This window comes from Oryx dammah, unplaced genomic scaffold, assembly GCF_014754425.2.
Source record: "Oryx dammah isolate SB20612 unplaced genomic scaffold, SCBI_Odam_1.1 HiC_scaffold_3, whole genome shotgun sequence".
Classification (NCBI taxonomy): domain Eukaryota; kingdom Metazoa; phylum Chordata; class Mammalia; order Artiodactyla; family Bovidae; genus Oryx; species Oryx dammah.
The window spans coordinates 103,678,935-103,702,020 of NW_024070187.1; the positions used below are offsets into that span (position 1 = coordinate 103,678,935).

At 45.8% G+C, this 23,086-nt stretch overlaps 1 protein-coding gene across 1 annotated transcript in view; it reads left to right on the forward strand.

The window, feature by feature from the left end:
- OTOP1 (otopetrin 1) overlaps positions 1–20,341 on the forward strand; it is a 46,270-nt gene extending 25,929 nt beyond the window's left edge. Inside the window, exons 3-6 of the mRNA XM_040238336.1 lie at positions 2,098–2,156; positions 9,887–10,017; positions 12,648–13,576; positions 18,771–20,341. Coding sequence (XP_040094270.1) covers positions 2,098–2,156; positions 9,887–10,017; positions 12,648–13,576; positions 18,771–18,941 — 1,290 coding nt within the window. The 3' untranslated portion in view covers positions 18,942–20,341. The remainder of the gene's footprint in view (positions 1–2,097; positions 2,157–9,886; positions 10,018–12,647; positions 13,577–18,770) is intronic.
- Positions 20,342–23,086: the final 2,745 nt, after the last annotated feature.

Consider the following 23,086-nt stretch of genomic DNA (forward strand, 5'->3'; position numbering starts at 1 on the left):
ATTCTCCAGGCAAGAATACTGGAGTGGGTTGCCATTCCCTTCTCCAGGGGACCTTCTCGACCCAGTGATCGAACCCATGTATCCCGCACTTCAGGCAGATTCTTTACCATCTGATAATAAGGCTCCAAATGCTTTAAGGAACTCAGATTATGCATAAGACAGAGGAGTAAGTTGACAACAAAGAGCTTTTACTGAAAACATACCTACTGCAGGCTCTGTTCTAAGTAGACATGGATTATCTTATTTCACTGCTGACAATACCCACCAAGGTAAGTTTCATTATCATCCCCATTTCACAGATGGGAAAACAGACTTGTCCAAGGCCAAGGGAGCTGAGATTTGCACATGGGTCCAATACAGCCTCCCCACATTTAGCCTGCATCCTGAGTTGCTTCTAGTGATTGCATGGCCAGGGGCCTGGGCAACAGATATAATATAGTGAAAGTGAAAGTGAAGTCGCTCAGTCGTGTCCAACTCTGCGACCCGTGGACTGTAGCCCACCAAGCTCCTCCGTCCATGGGATTCTCCAGGCAAGAATACTGGAGTGGGTTGCCATTTCCTTCTCCAATATAGTACATGTATGTATATAATCACCTATATAAGAATGAGTTCTGTTCTGAGAGCCCATTTGTAATTCAAATTTTTTTGTAAGTCCAACAAAGTTAGCCTAGTTACCCACCTATCACAGTTAGATATGTAATGCTGTGCTTTAATTGATCATTCATTTCCAACTCTTTGTGACCCCATGGACTGCAGCCCACCAGGCTCCTCTGTCCATGGGCTTTCCCAGGCAAGAATACTAGAGTGGGTTGCCATGCTCTCCTCCGGGGTATCTCCCCAACCCAGGGATCGAACCCAAATCTTCCACATTGCAGGTGGATTCTTTACCGACTGAGCCACTAGGGAAGTCCAGCTATATAGTACTGTACTGTAATAGGTTTATAATACTTTTTACATAAATAATACTTAAAAAAAAACAAACACAAAAGTAAAACATTTAAAATCTTACAGCACAGTACCTTGGGGTGGGGGTGGGGGGGCGTTTCCCAGGTGGTGCTAGTGGTAAAGAATCCACCTGCCACTGCAAGAGATGTAAGAGACGCAGGTTTGATCCCTGGGTTGGGACGATTCCCTGGAGGAGGAAATGGCAACCCACTCCAGTATTCTTGCCTGGAAAATCCCACAGAGGAACCTGGCAGTCTACTGTCCACAGGGTCGCGAAGAGTCAGATATGACTGAGCGACTGAGCATTCAGCACACACACCTTGAAAAGTAAAGTATTACAATACAGTAGCTGGCATACAGGGGCTGGCATTGAGCGGACAGGTGAGAAGAGTTACTGCCTGGAGGATTGTCAGTAATAGGAGATGGAGGTGAAACTATGATTTCACTCAGCCTGACTGCTTGGAAAATACCCTGATGCTGGGAAAGATTGAAGGCAGGAGAAGGGGATGACAGAGGATGAGATGGTTGGATGGCATCACCGACTCGATGGACATGAGTTTAAGCAAGCTGCAGGAGTTGGTAATGGACAGGGAGGCCTGATGTGCTGCAGCCCATGGGGTTGCAAAGAGTCAGACACAACTGAGCCACTGAACTGACTGACTGAGGTTGATAGAATGTATGCTCACATCTCTGAAAGTTCGCAACTTGAGGATTCGTATATAGTGGACTTACTATAGAGTGAAATAAAAGACCAACCTGAATCACTTCTGTTCTTCATTTAAAGCACTCAAAATTTGGTTTCCAGCCACTGATGTAGTAACAGTTCAGTGGATATTTCTTGAATGAAGCCCTATAAGGATGGTATAAGCAGGTGAACAGGCATCATGGCGGGCAGGCTGCTGCTCCCCAAGGCCCGCCCCACAGCATGCAGGGTACCATTTCCTCCTAAACCTGGAGGCCTCCCGCCCCCGGAGCACTGTCTCCATGAGAATGGCACCATCATGAGAAATGACTTGTCATTTTGGGATGGGGTGGTCACTAACGTGCCCAACACTTTCCACATCCTTCCCTTAGGTTTTATAACTTCTCATGGTGCAGATATAGTGATGGCTTTCCCATTGATATATCTTTATTTTCTTTGTTTCCATTTAGGTATACTTTCTCTGGGGGCACTCAAAGGATATCATCCAGTCTTTCAAAACACTGGAAAGGTAAACATTGTGGGTAATCGCTTACATGCTGGATTTAATGTTCGTTTAGAGCAAACAAAGCTAATCACTGCCATCTTACTTGGGTTTAAAATATGAGAACCACTCTCTTCTCCATTCTGACAAGCAAAGCCTTCAGTTGTGGCCTGGAGAGGGGACCCTCTGCCTTTGGCCTCTTCTGGGACAGCCCTAAAAGTATGGTGATGTGAGTTGAATTTTGCCTCTGCTGTCTTAGAAACTTTCCCTTTGTGAGCCTCAGTTTTCCTCATCTGTAAAATGGGGATAATAGCATAGCCAGCCTCTGGGGACTGAATGCAGTAATTGATGTAGAGCTTGTTCCTGGCACAGAATAAGGACCCTGAGTGTTGGGTCTATTATTTTGTCTGCCCGTCTTTCTCTTGAGATGATTGTGAGGATCAAGGGAAAGAATCTGTAGGCTAATGAGGTGAATTACCTAAATGCAAACTATGATTATCAGGTAAGAAAGCCTCTGTGCACACATATAGAGGCATCAAGGGATCACTGTTTGCTTTCTAGAATGATCCCTCATCATATAAACTGTCCATAAGGCACAAAAAAGTCCCCCAGAATCATTTGAAATGAAAACTGCTATTTAAGAAAGCGACTTACATAGGACCACTGGTTGGAACTATTTTATTGAAGTAGAGGGCTTCCCTGATAGCTCAGTTGGTAAAGAATCCACCTGCAATGCAGGGGACCCTGGTTTGATTCCTGGGTTGGGAAGATCCACTGGAGAAGGGATAGGCTACCTACTCCAGTATTCTTGGGCTTCCCTTGTGGCTTAGCTGGTAAAGAATCCACCAGCAATGCAGGAGACCTGGGTTCGATCCCTGGGTTGGGAAGATCCCCTGGAGAAGGGAAAGGCTATCCACTCTAGTATTCTGGCCTGGAGAATTCCATGGACTAGAAATAACTGTCACCAACCTCATTATGCAAAAAGGATCTGCTCATCCAGCAGTGAGGCATCTATTATGCTCCTACTGTGTGCTGAGCCTGATGCCAGGCACTAGTGGTGATATGCGGAGGTAATGGGTCAAGGTACCCTGGCATCTGAGCATCATTGCAGAAGCGTGTGGACTGTCTGCTCCCCTGTGCAGCCTCAAGCAGTGGCCTTGGCAGTGATCTTTAACTCCCATCGTAATTGTCCCTTGTGTTCAGCTGCTCTGTCGTGTCTGACTTTTCACGACCCCGTGTACTGTATCCCACCGACGTCTCTTGCGTCTCCTGCAATGGCGGGTGGATTCTTTACCACTGAGCCCCCAGGGAAGCCCCCAGACTACACTTGATCTTAGCCAAAAGCGAATTGTCCCTTAGGGCAGGACAAAGACGTCCCCATCTGTCCTCGTGTTTCATCTGGGCTCTGTCCGGGTAACTATGGTAACCATTCTTCTGTGCATTTCATGGATGTGGCAGCGGGTTCTAGCAGGTTAGGGGACTTCCCTGGGTCTCCAGAGTGCAAGTGGCCAGCCAGGGATTTCCATCCAGTGTCTCCTCTTTCGTGTGCTGGGCAGTGACGGGTGTGTGTGTTTCATCGGCTCCTTTTTCCATCAGTGAGGCTGGGTTCGGCTCGCAGCTTGAGGAGAATGCTTGCTGATTTTGTTCTAGAGCGTGAGTTTCACTGTGTCTACTCCGTAACATTCTTCTTAAAAAATGTAGTTTGTTTCCTGATAAAACTTGTAAGGACACAGTGGAAGTTAAAATTCACCATAATGCCACCATTATGGACTGAACGTCTGTGTCGCCTTCAAATTCCTGTGTTGGAGCCCTAACCCCCAAGGGGATGGGTATTTGGTGGTGGTGCCTTTGGGAAGTAATTAGGTCATGAGTTCATGAGGGTACGGCCCTCCTTATGGGATTAGTATCCACATAGAAAAGAGACACGTGATTTGCACCCCCTGCGCTGAGTGTACCCGTGAGGACACAGTGACAGGCAGCCATCTGCAAGCCAAGAAGAGAGGCTTCACCAGAGACCAAGTCTGCTGGCACCTTGATCTTGGACGTTAGCCTCTAGAACTGTGAGAAATAAATGTCTGTTGTTTTGTTGTAGCAGCCAAATCTTCCTCAGACAGCTGCTACCCAGAGGTAACTACTATTCATATTCTGGTCTGTTTCTTTCCAGTCGTTTTTTCAGTGAATAGATAGGTAATATTTTTTTTTTCTTTTTACAGTTGTGGTCCTGCTCTTCTTGCCTTTTCTTTTCATTTTGTCATTAACATTTCCCCTGACCTTTTCTACTCCATGATCTTTACCGATTGCATAAAGTGCCATCGCTGTAGTTGATCAAATTATACAGCCCTGTTGTATTCATCTCGGGCTGCCATGGTAGGTACCACACACTGGGCAGGGGAGGAGGGGCGTAAACAACAGAAACGTATCTTCTCACAATTCTGGAGGCTCCAAATCCACGGTCAAGGTACCAGCAGGTTGATTTCTGGTGAGGCTCTCTTCCTGACTTGCAGGCATTGCCTTTTCGCTATGTCTGCACCTGGCCTTTCCTCTGGGCACGGGGAGAGAGCTCTCTGGCATCTCTTCCTCTTCTTATAAGAATACCAGTCCCATTGGATCTGGCCCCCACCCTTATGACTTCATTTAACCTTAATTACCTCCTTATATGGGCTTCCCAGGTGTCTCAGACAGTAAAGAATCTGCCTGCAATGCCAGAGAGCCCGGTTAAATTCCTGGATCGGGAAGATACCCTGGAGAGGGGAATTGTTACGCACTCCAGTATTCTTGCCTGGAGAATTCCATGGACAGAGGAGTGGGCTACAGTCCATGGGATCGCAAAGAGTCAGACACAGCTGAGCGACTGACACACAACCTCCTTGTACACCATTTCCAAGTACAGTCACATTGAGAGTTAGGGCTTCTACATATAAATTCTGAAGGGACCCAATCCAGTCCATAACACCTCTCACTGGACATCGAATTTGTCTGAAAGTTTTTGTCCTTATTATGAATAGTACTGTGATGAACATCTTCGGTTAAAAATACTTTTGAACATCTCTGATTCTTTTTTTTTAATGTATATCATTAAAATATAGTTGATTTAGGGGCTTCCCAGGTGGTGCTCGGAGAAGGCGATGGCAACCCACTCCAGTCTTCTTGCCTGGAGAATCCCAGGGACGGGGGAGCCTGGTGGGCTGCCGTCTATGGGGTCGCACAGAGTCGGACATGGCTGAAGCGACTTAGCAGCAGCAGCAGCAGGTGTGCTAGCAGTAAGGAACCCACCTGCCAGTGCAGGAGATATAACAGATTCAGGCTCAGTCCCTGGGCTGGGAAGATCCCCCGGAGGAGGGTGTGGGAACCCACTCCAGTATTCTTGCCTGGAGAATCCCATGGACAGAGGAGCCGGGTGGGCTACAGTTCATAGGGTCACAAAGAGTTGGACACAATGGGAATGACTTGCCCCCACACAGTTGATTTACAGTGTTGTGTTAATTTCTGCTGTACAGCCCAATGATTCACTTACACTTATATACACATTCTTTTTCATATTCTTTTCCATTATAGTTTATCACAGGATATTGAGTATAGTTTCCTTTGCTATATAGTAGGACCTTGTTGCTTATCCTCTGATTATTTTCTTGAGTTAAATTCCTGGAAGTAGAATTGTTGGGATAAAGGGTGAGATGTTCTCAACAAATATATATTGGGCTACTTGTCCTACCAGGAACTCCTGGCTGAATAAAATCGGGCTTTCCCATTCATAAAACAGTTTCTTTTACATGTGTTGCTTATGAGAGTGTCTCATGATAGCCCTGGCAGTTAGGGACAGCAGCTACAATCATGATCCTACTTAGCGGGTGAGGAAACCGAGAAAGGAAGTGACTGTCCAAGGTCAGGCAGTTCACCTGTGCATAGCTGGGCAGACCTGGATGCTGACTTTAAATCCAGTGTTATTTCTGTGGCATCACAGTGGCTCACTGGCCATCTGGGTTTACTGGGGGAAATCTTTCTTTTTGATTAGTTGACATCATAGTATATTAGATATACTGGGGTTAACAAAAAAAATCATTAAAATTATTTTCACCTATTCCTTTTTACTGTTCTTTAAATGTGACTACTGGGAAATTTAAAAGTGTCTTTTTACTTAAAAATTAAATTTAAATTTAAACTAAAAATTAATTAAACATTTTTTTAAATTTAAATTAAAAATTACCTCAGTGTCTTACATTATCTTTTTTAGGATAATGCTGCTCTAGGCCATGTACCCAGATGTTTCCCACCGAGGTTTTTCATCTAAAGGAATTCCAAAGGACTGGAACCTGGTCCTGCCTTGACCTTGTTCGTTGAGTGATTGGAGACAAGGCTGTCTGTCTTGGGCCTCTTTCCTAAATTGGATAATATGTAGTTTGAACTAGATATTCTCATAGCTTGATTTAGCCTGTTATTTTTTTTAAATAGGGCAAAGCGTAAACCATTTTTGAGTTATCACCTTTTGGTTTTAGATTTTTTAAAATCATTTTTATAAAAACTTTTTGTCACGCTGGGTGGCACATGGAATCTTAGTTCCTTGATTAGGTATCAGACTGGTGCCCTCTACAGTGGAAATGTGGAGTCTTAAGCACTGGACATCCAGGGAAGTCCCCCCAGAGTTAAATATCTCCAGAAAAATTGGAAGGTTTGATAATCCAAAATGTGCATGGCAGCAAAGAGCTAGGGCTGAATTGGGATTGTTCCCTCCAGATGGGAGCTGGCCATTCATTTAGCTACAGTCCCCACTGTAAGACGGAGTGCGGAGAAAAGGAGAGCGACCCCAGGCAGTCAGGCAAGAAAAGGGAAATTTATTAGAGGGGAACGAGAGGGTGACTGGCCCTTATGGAGAACAAGCGTCCTCCCTTTCTGATGGGATCTTTCTTATATACCACCAATGAAAAATTCTCTGAAGGGACGGTTAATTTTTAACCTGTAGCTGAGTCCTCTGGTCACATAGCCAGAGGTCTGGAATCCGGGGGTCTTGTAGCTTTGAGAAGGTAGGTGCCAGCGGGGAAAACAGAACTTTGATTGGGCAATTTGGTCAGTTTCAAGGGTCACTGTGATTTTATTCTTTGTTTGTGAGGTCAACATAATGAGCCATTTCAACCATGAGCCCCCATGTAGACCCTATCACCCATCCCTCCCTAATGTGTCCGAGGCCTGCTTTATTCATTGACACTTCCTGCCACGCCCTGGAGGTTTCAGAACTTCCCACTCTTGGACTTACCCTTTTCTTCTGGTCTTTGGAGCGAATACTCCACTATCCATGCTTTTAGTACATACAGGGACTTTCCTCCTGATTTGATAATTCTTACAGGTTTGAATGCTTTTCTTTTCTCAAGAGTGAAATTTAGAGAAATAGCACTTCTGAAATCAGAGCTGGAAAGATAAACTGAGGTAAAAAAAACAGCTCATGGAATCTTTCTCTTTACTGTGGTCTGGGGTTACTCGATCCGAGTATGAGCAAGGCAGCCTGGCATGAGGAAACGATGTTTGCCGTTAGTTTGCAGGACATTTTCCAGATCAACCAACCGGAGGTTGTCAGTTCCTGGTGCGTGACAGAAAAACGCCTGCAGCTATGGGTGGCATTGGTCTTACCTGCTTGGGTTCTGTGGAACTGGGATTAGGCAACCTCATTTGGACCAGAAAAGAGGAGAAGAAAGGGGAGCTGTGTGCATTATAAGTACAAGAAAAGCCAGCTAGCCAGCCAGAGGCAAACAGTATTGTCTGCATTTGTCAAAGGCTCTATACATACAATGCCTCCCAGGTGCCCTGGGGAAGGCTGGCCACAATCTGGAGCAAATGGATGAGTACAAGGGGCAGGCAGATGGGCAAACACCTGATTCAGACTGCCCGCCCGCACCCCTCTGTGGCTGCTGCCTTCTCCACTTGCGCCTGGACATTGGGAAGCGGCCAAAGGAAGCTAGAGCTCAAAGAAGGAAAGACTTGGCTTGCGAGTGTTCGTGGGAGCCCCAGAGGAGTCATCTGGGTTAAAACTCAGAGAAGCAAGGTCAGGGATGAGGACCCAACTGTACCATTCTTCCTGTAGGTGCTCTTGGTTAAAGGGGGCTTGCATCCTCTGGGCCTCTGCTCTGCCACTGGAAAGTGATCAGTTAGAAGTTTCAAGGAATGTCCTTCTCGAATCACCTGTATTTGGTGCACCTGCTTCATGCACAGCCCATTGTTAAGCACCCTAGAAGCGACCAGTGTGAACACATGTTAAACTGGCAGCCATGCAGAGACTTTGGAGGCTCTGAAACAGACCTTGACTCCTTTGGAACCATACTGCCCTAGTTCCCTCCCCTGTCCTCCAGAGTCCAGAGTCATCCCTTTTCTTCTTCCGTAGGAGGCAGTGTGGTCAGAGGCAGGGATAGAACTCTGCTCAGACTAGAATAGCCTTGTGCTTACTAACTTTTAAACTCCAAATGTGGCTCTTTAGTATTTGTGAAATAGTAGTGTGGTGTTAGTTGCTCAGTCGTGTCTGACTCTTTGCGACCCCGTGCACTGTAGCCCACCAGGCTCCTCCGTCCACGGGATTCTCCAGGCAAGAATGCTGGAGTGGGCTGCCATCCCTCCTTCAGGGGATCTTCCTGACCCAGAGACTGAACCTGGGTCTCCCGTATTGCAGGCAGATTCTTTACCATTTGAATAATATGGCCTAATTCCCAAACCTGGGCTTCCCTGGCGGCTCATCTGGTAAAGAATTCGTCTGCAATGCGGGAGACCTGGGTTCGATCCCTGCATTGGGAAGGTCCCCTGGAGGAGAGCATGGCAACCCACTCCAGTATTCTTGCCTGGAGAATCCCATGGACAGAGGAGCCTGGCAGGCAACAGCCCATGGGGTTGCAAAGAGTCAGACATGACTGAGCAACTAAGCACAGCAGCATTCCTAAACCTGTCTGAAACTCCAGCTGCTAAACAGTGTTGTCACAGAATAGGCTTTCTGAATGTTTCCACTCTGCCTCCTTCAGTGGGTGAGGGTTTCATCCAGAGTTGGTTGCTTCATGGTTACAAGATAGCTGCCACAACTCCAGCTTTCATGTCTACATTCAAGGCTGGGAAAAAGGGGGAGAAGGAGACTAAAGAGGCTTTTCTCACTGTGTTGTCTTCCATCAAGAAACTGAAAGCTTTTCCACAGTGCCCAGTAGACTTCACCTCACTTCCTATTGGCCAGAATGGCCATGCCTAATTGCAAGGGAGGCCAGATATCAAGTCTGTGGTTTGTTTTGGTGCCTTTGAAGTAAATGGTAAGACAGAGGAAATTGATAATGACCATTGGGTTGGTAACCCAACAGTAAGGACGTGCTGAACTCTCCAGATGTCCAATGTAGCCCTTTTATCTTTTCTTAACTGTCCTCTTCCCTTCTGGAAGAAAGGGTCTGGTGGGGTTGGTTGCCTGCTTTTAGTAAATTTCTATCCCTGTGTCCCTGCTTTCAAGACCCAGGGCTTTTTTTCTTTTTTTCTTTTGTCCTATAGACAATGAATTGAGTCCTGGCAGGTTCAAGATTAAGGCAGAGCCAACACTGTGGTTTTGGAAGGTTCCATGCAACTGCTTCTCCTAGCCAGACAGGGGACCCACCCAGAGCTTAAGGTGCCAGATGAAACCACAATCGCTGCTAAGAAAGAGGCATGTGTATATGTGTGTACGTGTGTGCATGCATAGAAAGTCTCCACCTCATCTCTTGGGCTCAGAGTTTCCCAGGGCTGCTCAAGCAGTGAGTCCTTGTGTTTTTCAGGTTTGGGGTGATCCACTCAGTGTTCACCAACCTGCTTCTGTGGGCTAACAGCGTCCTGAATGAGTCAAAGCACCAACTTAACGAACACAAGGAACGACTCATCACCCTGGGCTTTGGGAACATAACTATAGGTGAGTGGTAAGAGTTGCCTGGCTGTCATGTTGGAACAGCTGGGAAACCTCAGAGATGGAGGGATGAGTTTCAAAGACCTGCAGGGTCCACCCAACTGAACATCGTCCAGACAATCCCCTGTTGTTGAAAATCTTTAAAAACCTCCTAAGTCTTTCATCCTGCCTCCATAAGTAGGGTGTGCTGAGCATAATTAAAGGGTTCTTCAGTGACTTGTCAGACCCAAGGGTCATCATTTTGATCACCATTTCTCACAGTTCAGTTTGGTATGGAGGTGAATGTCTTTATTACAACTGCAGAAGATTGGTGGTTGTTACTGTTTGTGTTTTTAATTAAACCTCTATGACCAGTTCTTTCTACTACAAGTATAGCATTTAAAAATACATAGATGTCTAATGTATGTTGTGGTTAATTGGTTTTTGCTCATTTGAAGTTTTTATTTAACTCTACTTAGTTTATAATTTTGGCCCATCTTTATATCCCCTGGTACCTATTTGAGTGCCTGTAGTGCGAATCTTTTCATTTTCTTCCAAAGTTCTCTTTTGGAATCTATCTGTCGATTTGATCTTAGAGCATTGGAGTTGAGAAGAATGTGGGGTAGAGGAAGGTGCAATGCACAGGGACTGATGCCTCGGGTTTGGGTCCTATGCCTATCGTGTTTTGGCTGTGTGACCTTTGGACCCCATTCAACCACTCTGAACCTCTCTTTTCTCATTCATAACGTGAGGGGGCTTGAACCACCTACTTTCCGTGAGTCCTTCCAGCGTTAATGTACTGCACATCTGTCCTCTCTGTACAAACCCAGATCAGTCACAAAGAGAACTTTAAACCTGTTTCCTCACCGGTGGGATGAAGATGACAAAATCGGGGGACACGCTCTATTTCTTCACTACCCCCAACCAGCAGCCTACTCTTGGGAAGGACATGCTCCTTGAGCCTCATTTCCTCATTGGAATCAGTAACAGTAACAACAATGACAACAATAACAACATGTTTTGTTAAGCATTCTCTGAGTGGCTGGCACATTAAACTCTTGTCCCAACACTTGGAGGTAGGCAACACTGACCTTATTATATATATGGATGAAACAGCTGGGCCACAGAGAAGTTAAGTGACTAACGCAAGATCACACAGTGAGTGGACAATTGAGCCAGGATTTGAATCATAGCAACGTGGCTTCAGAGACCTTGGTGAAGGTGGGATTAGATTAATTTATAAAAAAGGAAACTTTGTCAGCTCTAACATTCTATTAGTCTGAACCTTTTTCTTCTGAGTTCTTCCTCGTCTTTTGCATCATACAGTCTTAGGTTACAAGTGGTAGGGAAACTCCTTATGTATTGAAAATTGCAGTGCTCTGCAAAAGTAAGGCAGATTCAGCTCAGTTCAGTCGCTCAGTCGTGTCTGACTCTCTGCAACCCCATAGATGGCAGCCCACTAGGCTCCCCTGTCCCTGGGATTCTCCAGGCAAGAACACTGGAGTGGGTTGCCATTTCCTTTTCCAATGCATGTAAGTGAAAAGTGAAAGTGAAGTCGCTCAGTTGTGTCGGACGCTCAGTGACCCCACGGACTGCAGCCTTCCAGGCTCCTCCATCCATGGGATTTTCCAGGCAAGAGTACTGGAGTGGGGTGCCATAAAATCCATCTAATGCTTTCTAAATTGTGCCACATTGAGTGCTTCTGTTTCTTTCTCAGAAACACACAACAAAATCTTACCTAATGCTTTGATTATATTTTTGACTTGTCCCCTAGAATAGATTGGAATTACAGGCCATAGACTTTACACCATCTTTAAGGCTTTTGTTGCATATTTAATTATTTACTTACAGCATTTCCCCTCCTTGTTATGAAATGGTCCTTTATACAATCAACAAGTTTCTTCCAGAAGATGGGACTTGTCTCTTGCCACACTTGCTGGCTTCAGATATTCTCAAGAGGAAAATCTTTACTAATAAGAGGCATTTTCCGTCACAAGGTTGTTTTTCAAAAAAGTAATTTTAAAATAATACATGTCAATCATATTCATAGAGAAAACTTAGAAAATACAGTGAAGCAAAATCTAAAGGAAAACTTACACAAATATGTCAATTATATCTCAGTAAAACTGCAAAAAAGATACTTTGAGATGTTTCTTTTACTGAAAGAAAGAAAATAGAAGAGTATACCAAAGGAAAATCAACTGCTGTTTTTCCACCCAGCGACAGCCATTGTTAACATTTTAGTGTGTGGCCTTCCAGACTTCTATGTCTGTCTATATACCTGTCTCTCTATGTCACTTTTATGTCTATAACTTATAAAAACAGAGTCATGCTCTGGCCTCTTTGGCAAGCTGCTTTTGTTCACCAGTATCTTCTGAATATCTTTGTGTGTTGGTAAGTAGATTTCTACAATACCATTTCCAATGATTGGACAACATTCTGATGTCTGGAAAAGATCTAATTCACATAATTAGTACTCTCTGGGGGACGTTCACGGCTGTCAAGGTAGACAGGATATTCAGCATGACGATAAGCCATGACACAAAGCTTTTCATTCAGTGGGAAACCCAGGCATGCATCCACAATGTTTCTTTGTGGTTTGCCATGTCATCATATGAACGTGCTAATCACTCTCCCCTGTGATCTGCCTCCCCTAGTTTTAGATGACCACACGCCTCCGTGTAACTGCACGCCCCCAACCCTCTGCCCGGCCATCTCCCACGGGATGTACTACCTCTATCCTTTCAACATAGAGTATCAGATCCTGGCCTCCACGATGCTCTACGTCCTGTGGAAAAACATCGGGCGCAAAGTCGACAGTCACCAGCACCGGCAGATGCAGTTCAGGTCGCGCGGGGTCCTGCTGGGCTTGCTCCTAGGCCTGACCGTGCTGGCCACCACCATCGGGGTCGTGGTGGTGTATCTGATCCAGATCGGCCGTTCCAAAACCAAGAGCGAGGCGGCACTCATCATGTTCTACCTGTATGCCATCATCTTGCTGATGCTTATGGGGGCGGCAGGGCTGGTGGGGATCCGGATTTATAGGCTAGATGAGCAGTCACTAGATGAGTCCAAAAACCCGGCCCGCAAACTGGACGCGGACCTGCTGGTGGTCACTGCCTCTGGCTCCTGGTTCATCTCCTGGGGTTCCATCCTGGCCATCCTTTGCGCCGAGTCCCGCCCCCCATACACCTGGTACAACCTGCCCTATTCCATCCTGGCGGTTGTCGAGAAATACATCCAGAACCTCTTTATCATCGAGTCCATTCACCGAGAGCCAGGGAGGCTCTCCGAAGACATTAGAACCCTGCGGGTGGTCACAGTCTACAATGGCAATCCCACGTCTCTCCCTTCTTCCGGCCTCAAGAACGGACCTACGGCTGGGGACATGGCTCCCCAGGCCCTTGAGATGCTGCCTGCAGCCAATAGAAATACATGTCTGAGAGAAGTCGGTGGCAAAGACAAGGAGAATAAGAGCTGGGAAAGGGCCCAGGGCTCAGCCTGCCACCCCTGTTTCCTGCAGGGCAATGCCCAGAGAAGAGTCTTGAGGAATATTGCAGCTTTTTTGTTCCTCTGCAATATTTCGGTAATCTGCATCATTATTTCTTTATTGTAAAAAATTGATAAATCTATTTTCCCTGCTGTTTTTGAATGAGGAGTGAAGGCAGCTTATAATCAAAATAATTTAAGTGTAAGGTTGAAATATTAGGCTGGAACATAGGCTTATATTCTGTCAATATAAATCCATGTACTGAGTATCTGTGTGCCAGGGGCTGGTGTGGGAACTAAGAATTAAAGGTGAGAAAACTCAATCTCTTTCCTCAAAAAGGTCATAGTATTTGTGGAAAAAGGAGACAAGGAGAAAAACATAATGTAGTGAAGACGGCAAATGCTGGGACAGGACTATGTGCAAGGTAGAATGCGAGTGTGGATTCAGGGACGGACTTGAATGAGCAAGTGATGCTTCAGGTGAGACACAGTCTCAATTAGGAGTGCTTTTGGCTGTAAGTAGTGGAAAGCTTAATAAGCAGTATTTTCAGTCTTAAAGACAAGAATTCTGGAAGTTGGCTGCTCAGGGCTGGCCTGGCAGCTGAGCCCTATCATCAAGGATCCAGGCACTGTTCACCTTTCTGCTTGACTGTGGCTGGTGTAGTACTTGTTGCCACATGGTCATAGGATGGCTGCAGCAACACCAGGCCTCATGCCTGTGTTCAAGACAGGAAGACAGAGGGAAGGACTGGTGCCAGGCAATGTCTGTGATTGATGTGAACACCCGTAAATGCCAGGGAGGATGGAGAGGTGGATGCTTTGCTTTCTAGCCCCTATGATGGAAGGTGAAAAGGAAGATGAAGATGTACAGACAGCCACCCAGTACTGCCTGTCTCAGCCTCTATGAATGGTTGGAAATCTGCCAACTGTAGTCAAGGCAAGGAAAAGCCTTGGGGCAGAGGCCACATGATGTGCAAAGGCACAGAGACATAGGATCCCAAGGCCTGTTTGGGGAGCACTAGCAGCTTAGCATGAATTCCATCCGTGTGAAGCAGAGCAGGAAGCAGGATGGAGTGTGTGCTTAGATGGATCTGGCTTAAGCAGAGCTTCATAAGCCTGCCTGAGTCCAGTCTTCATGCTGAGGGTGGTAGACTTCTCAGCCTTTGTGTTTTGGAGTGATGTCCTTGCAGCAGTGTGCAGGAAGGATGGAGAGAGATAAGACAAAGGTCAGGGAAGCTGGTACAGAAGCCTCTGTAGCTGCTCAGAGAGGAAATGATGGAAACTTGAACCAGGGCAGTGCCAGTGGGGATGGGGAGAATTGTATAGGATTTATCTCACTTGGTGTGAGGACCCTCAAGTTCATCTGACTTGAGTTCCTGGGTGGATAGTGATGCTATTTATGGAGGTTGAGGGTCTCTGGATGGGGAGGAGGCTTTGGAGGGGGGCTCAGGGGGAGGGTGAGTTTAGTACTGAACAAATTCAACAGTAAGGTCTCTCTAGATATTACCTACAGGCGGATTTTTTTTTTTGGTTTTCTGTTGCTGTGTAATCAGTGACCCCAAATGCATGACAAAAGCAACAACCATTTTATTATACCTGATGACTCTGTGGGAAAGCTGGCAGGGCTTGGCAGGACTTTTCTGTTCCTCACTGTATCAGCTGAAGCTGGTGGTAGGGTTGGAAAGTCCACGATCTGGAACCTTGGGTGGGGGAGGCTGAAAGGCTGGATTCAGCTGGGATTCTGGTTGCAGCGTCTGCATGGGGGTCTCTCCAGCATGGTGGTTTTGGGGGAGGTGGACTTCTTAGATAGCAGCTCAGTACCCCAGAGCCAAGCTTCCAGGGGATTGGAAGTGCCAGTCTTTTTATTTTTTTTTGTAAATTAATTAATTTATTTTGATTGGAGGCTAATTACTTTACAATATTGTAGTGGTTTTGCCATACAGTCACATGAATCAGCCATAGGTGTACATGTGTCCCCCATCCTGACCCCCCCTCCCACCTTCCTCCCCATCCCATCCTTCAGGGTCGTCCCGGTGCACCAGCCCTGAGTACCCTGTCTCATGCATGGAACCTGGACTGGCGATCAGTCTTTTAAGTCCTGATGTGGACATTGCACGGCACCGTTTCTACTGGATTTTATGGGTCCAGCAGTGACAGCATCCATCCAGACTCAAGGGAAGGGGTCAGAGGTCTGCCTCCCAAGGGGATGAATAGCAAGAATTGTAGCCAACTTCACAGCAGACGGAAAGGTCTGGATTTCATGAAAGAGGCTTATAATCTCTTCTTCTCATTTTCCCTCCCATCCTCCTTCCGTTTCTTCCTCCCTTCCTGAAAATAGAGCTGTGGTTGCCTCCTGATGGCCGGCACTGCTGTGAGTCACAAGGGTACCACGTGCCCTTCTGGATGTTGGTCTTCCTCCTATGGGGCTTACAAACCAGATGGCGGGACTAGCAACAACAGTCAAGGAGGAAGAACGCCTATAGTGACGCATACCTTGCAGAGAACTACAAGGGAGGGTGTGTGTGGTGGTGCTTGGATGCCTGAGGTTGATCAGAAGGCCGGGCTGGTGGGAAAGACTCTCTCAGGAGGTGGGATTAGAGCCCAGGGCTGAACAGAGAAGGAGCCATGGGTGCTCCAGGTAGAGGAGAGAGCCATGCAAAATCCTGGGTGGGAGAGCTTGCCTCCTTCCAGAAGAAGAGGAAGTATATGTGACCACGTGGGTGGGTGGGGGGCAATCTGGGCAGCAGGGCTGGGGGCCAGTAAGGGATCATCTAACGTTGGGTTCTGCCATTCTGTGTAGGGGTAGATTATTTTTTAAAAAATATGCTGTGAAGCCTTTGGGAGTTTAACCAGGAAAGGGACACCATCTTACATAAATAATCTGGTGCTGAGTGGTGAATAGACTGTGAGCTGGGAGCATAAGCGGGGCGGGGGGAGCCACTGATGGTCCAGGTGAGAGATGGGGGTGGTGGCCTGGCGGGTGGAGTGGAGAGAGATGGGTGGATTGAGGATGCTGTTTCGGAGGCAGAGTCGTCAAGATTTACTGATGGATCAGATGGTAGGTGGGTGGTTATGAGAGCAAATCAGAAGACCAGGATGACACTGGAGTTTTGTTGAGCCCCTGGGAAGAAGGTGTTGCTGCGGAGACGGGGAGAAATGGGAATGTAATGTTGAGTTTGAGATATGTTGTAGACAGCTGAGTAGCCTGTGAGATATATGGGCCTGGAATTCCAAGGGTGGACCAGGCTGGTGATTTGGATTGGGAAGTCATGGGCCCACAGCTGGTGTTTACAACCCGGACTGGGTGAGATCACTGGGCTCATGGGTGTAGGGAAGAGAGGACCCAGGAATGAATGAGCCATAGGACCATCCAACACTGAGAGACAGCAAAGAAAGAGGAGCCAGCCAAGGAGGCGAGAAGAACCAGCTGGTGTGGGAGGAATACTTCTAAGGACCCAGAACCCAGGGCTAGAGATATAAGCCTGAGAGGTTTTTGTATGGAGATATGAGTGAAAGTCACTTGTATCAGTTACCCACTGCTGTGTAAGAAATGACCCCCAACTCAGCAACTTAACACAACAGACATTTATCATTGCACAGCTGTTCTGGGTCAGGAAGCTGAGCGTGGCTTAGCTGGGTGACTCTGCTCAGGGTCCCTCACAGGCTGTAGTCAAACTGTCTGCTAGGGCTGCAGTCATTTCCTGGGTTGGTTTTTTGGGGAAAGGGGTCTGTTTCTAAACTCATGTATGCGACTGTGAGGTTATGTGGCTCATATATGTAGACTCATTTCCTGGTGAGTTGTTGGGCTGAGGGCTTGAGTTCCTTGCTGGCTGTGAGCCTGAGACTCACTCGCCCACAGTTCCTGGATATGTGGCCTCTCCATAGGGTGGCTCACGTGGAATCTGGCTTCCATTCTTGTGGGAGGGGCTGAGCAAGATGGACTCCAGACTCCTTTTGTAACCTAACCTCAGTAGTGACATCCCATGACTGGTGTCATATTCTGTTGGATCAGCCCAAATCACAGCTTTGGAGGGGGCTCCACGGAACGTGAATTCCGAGGAGGTGGGACCTTTGCAGGGGGTCACCTTAGAGGCTGCCTGCCACAGTGTGGGGATGGAGGAAGTTGCAGAAGTGTCGATGTGAGAGAGAAGCAGGTCTAGGAGCCTGAGGATTTAAGGGGAAGTGGAGGAGAAGCTGGAACAGGAAGGCTGAGAAGGGGGAACCAAGGTAGAGGTTCCACGAGCAACAAATATAATAGGTTATTGCTTTATGTTTTGAGGATTTAGGTGCCATCTTATTCTCATCTGAGCCCCCTGAGACAGGTGTTAATATTCCCGTATTACAGATGAGGAAACCAAGGCTTGGAGAGGTTAAATCATAGTCTGTAAGTGGCAAGAACCCATGGCTGGCTCCAAGGCAGTGCTTCTCCCCCTGGTCAGGAGGATGTGGGCAGGGCCTGGGCTGTCTTTCTAAGCCAAGGACAAGCCAGAAAAAAGACCATCAGCCCAGACCCATGGGCCCAGGATCTGCAAGCACCAATGGTGATATGTACAGATGGGCGAGGAGAAATAGGGAGCACCACTGTGGGAAAACACGGTGGGGCTGTGGGAAGACAGAGGAGGTTCCTGCCTGACCGGTTAGATCGAGGAAGGCTTCCTGCAAGGGGGGTGTCTCCAGACTTGGAAGAAGGTAGGACTTAGCAGAAGAAGGAAGACAGGGAGTCCCTGATAGAGGAAGAGGCAGGAGCAAAGCCCTGAAGACTGGGAAAAGAAAGGCATATTTGGGGGCTGTGTACAGTCCGGCAGGGCAGAGTGAAATGAGTGATAAAGGACATGAAGATGTGGACAGGTGTCTACTGAGGAGATTTGGACTTTCTCCTAAAGGCATATGGAGCCGTGGTGAGTGACCCGCAGAGGAGTGACAAGGTCAGATGTGTGCTTTATAAAGATCATCCCTGCAGACACATTGTGGGGGTCACGGGGAGAGGGATCGAAGGTGTCCCCTGGAGTGGGTGATCTTGGGAGGCTTTGCAGCAGTCCAGGTGGGGAGACCAAGGACCAGGGACTAGACCAAGGTGAGGGCCATGAGGATGGAGAGAAGCAGGTGAGTTTGAAGAGTGTTCATGCAGAATTGGGGCTCAGTGCACTGGCCGGCTGCATGGAGATGCAAGACAACGGGTGGGGGCAGTTTGGCTGTGTCGCGTGTGACTTGGTTTCCTTGAGTTCAGGTCAGCACCAGGGTTTGTGTGGGACCCCTGGCAGCCGCTGGGACCGTCTCCTCTTCTCTTGCAGCTCTGGATCCCTCCCGCCTTTGGCTGCCGCCCTGAGTACGACAACGGATTGGAGGAAACTGTCTTTGGCTTTGAACCCTGGATAATTGTGGTCAACCTGGCCATGCCCTTTTCTATTTTCTACCGAATGCACGCAGCTGCCTCCCTCTTCGAGGTCTATTGTAAGATATAATCTGTGTCCACATCAGAGACGGAGGGGAGCGCTAACAAGAGAATTCGGTGGAGCCACCTGGGAATGGCGAGGTCAGGCAAATATTGCCTTACAGATGCGAGAAGGGCCCCTTTTGTCTGTGATAATTGCTTTTCCCATAAGCTGGAATTGCCCATCACCCTGGATGAGTGTAAACGAGTTAGATCAAAATCAATGAGGTGGCTGAAATCTGCCCTTGGTTAGTTAATTCTAATCAAACCCAAATTTGATCTCCTTCAAACTGAGATCCTTTGTTTCCAAAGAATGTGGTTGCAGGTTGAAGAAATATATATCCAGTTTGTTTTTCATTAAAATCGCTTTCTGTTATTGTGTTACAATATACAGTCTTTTTCTGGCCATCTGGATGGTCTAATCACCCTTAAATTTTACCCTTCTCAGAACTGTGAATGCAGCTATAATTCCATTTATTTTATATTCTACTTTTGAAGATTTTTAATTTTTAAATATTTCATGTCTAATTTTTTGAACAAAGTTATTTTATCATCTGGATGGAAAACTGTGTATAGATCAATATAAAGACATATTTCTCACCTGAAATTTTGGCACATTTTCATTGTAATCGTTCTGAAGTTTTTTAAAAAATACATCTTTACTGTCTTCCTCTCACTATAAAGATACATAGGCCTATTTTAGAAATTTTGGATATTTCAGAAGAATAGAGAGAGAAAAATCACCTAGGATGTTTAATTAATAATACTTTTTAAAATTGACACTCATTTTTAATGTTTAATTGACATTTTCCCCAGATTTATTGAGATGTAATTGACATACAATACTGTATACATTAATTATTTGACCTACATACAATATAAAATGTTCATCACAAGTTTAGTGAACACCTGCCATCTCATATAGATAGCAAATAAGATAAAGGTCTCAACAGTCATTTTTCTAACAACTTGATAGATGTGTTTCTTTTAGTTGTTTGAAAGCAGAGGATTCTTTTTACTGCTGTTTTGTTATACTTGCTAGTGATATGCAACATATTCAGTTTTGTACACATTTCCCCTCACATAACAATATGGCATTAACCTTCTCCCATCATTGTTATAAACTCTCTGTAAATATCATTTTCATGTTTTAGTCTATCAAGCACTGTAATTAACTTCATTTTTCTTCCTGTCGGTTTTAGAGTGTTTATAACTTTTTGTTTTTATAAGTGACTCTGCAAAAATCAACTATGTATGTAAAACAGTTTTTATATTTAGGATTGCTTCTTTAAGATATATCCTTAAAATCAAGATGCTTATCCAAAGGTTATAAATAGTTTAAAGCCTCTGAAAGAATAGTGACATTTGGGATGGCTTTGTATATGCTTTTTCTTAAGTCTTTTAAAGTCATAATAAAATCAGTTTACTTACTGTAAATACTAATGTGAACATCTTTTCATCTGAGTGTTTTTTTTTTCTTTTTTGACAGCACAGAGAGTAGGACATTAAGAAACACTCAAATTTTTACATGACCGAAATACTTTATATTAATTTTAGAAAAAACTAAGTAGCGGGCAGAGATACTAAAAAAGTAAAACATTATCTGTTGTAATTTCCATCTACAGCGGTGAGTCTCAGCTGTGGATGATCTTGCCTTCCAGGGCAATTTGGGCAATGTCTGGAGTCATTTTTGTTGATCACTAGGGGGCGTTATGTCTTCCTCTCTAGTATACTGGTGTGTACCCAGGCATGTCCCAGGTGACTCAGTGGTAAAGAACCCACCTGCCAATGCAAGAGACGTTAGAAACTTGGGTTCAACCCCTGGGTTGGGAAGATCCCCTGGAGGAGAGCTCCAGTATTCTTCAACCCACTCCAGTATTCTTGTCTAGGAAATTCCATGGACAGAGGAGGCTGGTGGGCTACAGTCCACGGGGTCGCAAAGGAGCCAGACACGATTTAGCAACTGAACAACAAAGTCAGATAAATAGCACAAGTGATGAGGGGGCGTCTTGAGTGGTAAATTTCTAGTCCTACAGAAATTATAAAACCGATTCAAGCAGAGACATGTCTAGATATTCTATTTCAATCTCAAGAGTCTGGTTCAGGAGACAAACTTGTAAACAACCAGCCATAGCATAAATGGTACTTCTCATTCTGCAGTTGCTTTTGCATTCAGCAACAGGGGGCATTACTGGCAACTCATGGGTAGAGGCCGGGAAAGAGGTTCGCACCAGACTGCCTCCATCACAAAGAATTATCTGGCTCCAATTGTTAATAGTCCCTAGGTTGAGAATTTGCAATCTGGAAGTAACTGCTGTTAATTTTTGGTACCTGGGTACCCATTATTGCACATAGACTCACATATGCACTCACACAAGCACAAACAGTACTGTTTTTATACGTGTTGTATTTGCATGTGACTTGCTTTTTAAATCTTAAGACACCAGGGTATTTCGGGGTTCCCATGGCACTTATTCTCACACGGTTGGGTGCATTAGAATCATTTACAGCGTCTGTTAGGATTCCTGCCTCCTCAGTGAAAGGTCAGCTTCCACTGGGCTGGAGTTTGGTCTTGGATGCTTAAATAAGCATCTCAGGTGATGCCGATCATTTTCCAGAAGCATCTTAGGAGCCCATGGAACTCAAGTAGAGACTCCTGAAGGGCATTCCTAGACACTGTGTTCTCTTCTGTAACATGACTTTAGACAGCTTCAAAGTACATTCCTTGGAGGACTGTGCCACAGCTGATTTAGTCAAACCCTGATGTTGGACACTTAGAGACATTTCTGTGGTTTGCTTGCTTGTTTGTTTGCTTTTATAAATGACACCCTGGCAAGCATCTTCTCCTGAGTCTCTGGGCATATTGGTAAATGAGCCTGTGTGAGACGACCCTATGTGAATGCCAGTTTCTCCAAGAGATCCCATTTTCGTTGATATTAATTTCTCCCTGTTCTATCAGTATCCACCAGTACAGCCCTAGGGCCTCAGCCTGTGGGTTTTAAGCCCTGCCAAGATATTCAGGGAATCACAGTAGTGCTGGGAACAACTGGTCCTGGCTTGGTGGTTTTGAGGTGGACACAGGATACTATTAGTTCAGCTCAGTTCAGTACAGTTGCTCAATCATGTCTGACTGTTTGCGACCCCATGGATTGCAGGACGCCAGGCCTCACTGTCCATCACCAACTTCTGGAATTTACTCAAACTCATGTCCATTGAGTCGGTGATGCCATCCAACCATCTCATCTTCTGTCATCCCCTTCTCTTCCCATCTTCAATCTTTCCCAGCATCAGAGTCTGTTCCAATGAGTCAATTCTTCACATCAGGTGGCCAAAGTATTGGAGTTTCAGCTTCAGCACCAGTCCTTCCAATGAATATTCAGGACTGATTTCCTTTAGGATTGACTGGTTGGATCTCCTTGCTGTCCAAGGGACTCTCAAGAGTCTTTCCCAACACCACAGTTCAAACACATCAATTCTTCGGCGCTCAGCCTTCTTCACAGTCCAACTCTCACATCCATACATGACCACTGGAAAAACCATAGCCTTGACTAGATGGACCTTAGTCGGCAAAGTAATGTCTCTGATTTTGAATATACTATCTAGGTTGGTCATAACTTTCCTTCCAAGGAGTAAACGTCTTTTAATTTCATGGCTGCAATCACCATCTGCAGTGATTTTGGAGCCCCAAAAGATAAAGTCTGACACTGTCTCTACTGTTTCCCCATCTATTTCCCATGAATTGATGGGACCAGATGCCATGATCTTCGTTTTCTGAATGTTGAGCTTTAAGCCAACTTTTTCACTCTCCTCTTTCACTTTCAGCAAGAGGCTTTTTAGTTCCTCTTCACTTTCTGCCATAAGGGTGGTGTCATCTGCATATCTGAGGTTATTGACCTTTCTCCTGGTAATCTTGATTCCAGCTTGTGTTTCTTCCAGTCTAGCGTTTCTTATGATGTACTCTGCATAGAAGTTAAATAAGCAGGGTGACAATATACAGCCTTGACATACTCCTTTTCCTATTTGGAACCAGTCTGTTGTTCCACATCCAGTTCTAACTGTTGCTTCCTGATCTGCATGCAGATTTCTCAAGAGGCAGGTTAGGTGGTCTGGTATTCCCATCTCTCTCAGAATTTTCCACAGTTTATTGTGATCCACACAGTCAAAGGCTTTGACATA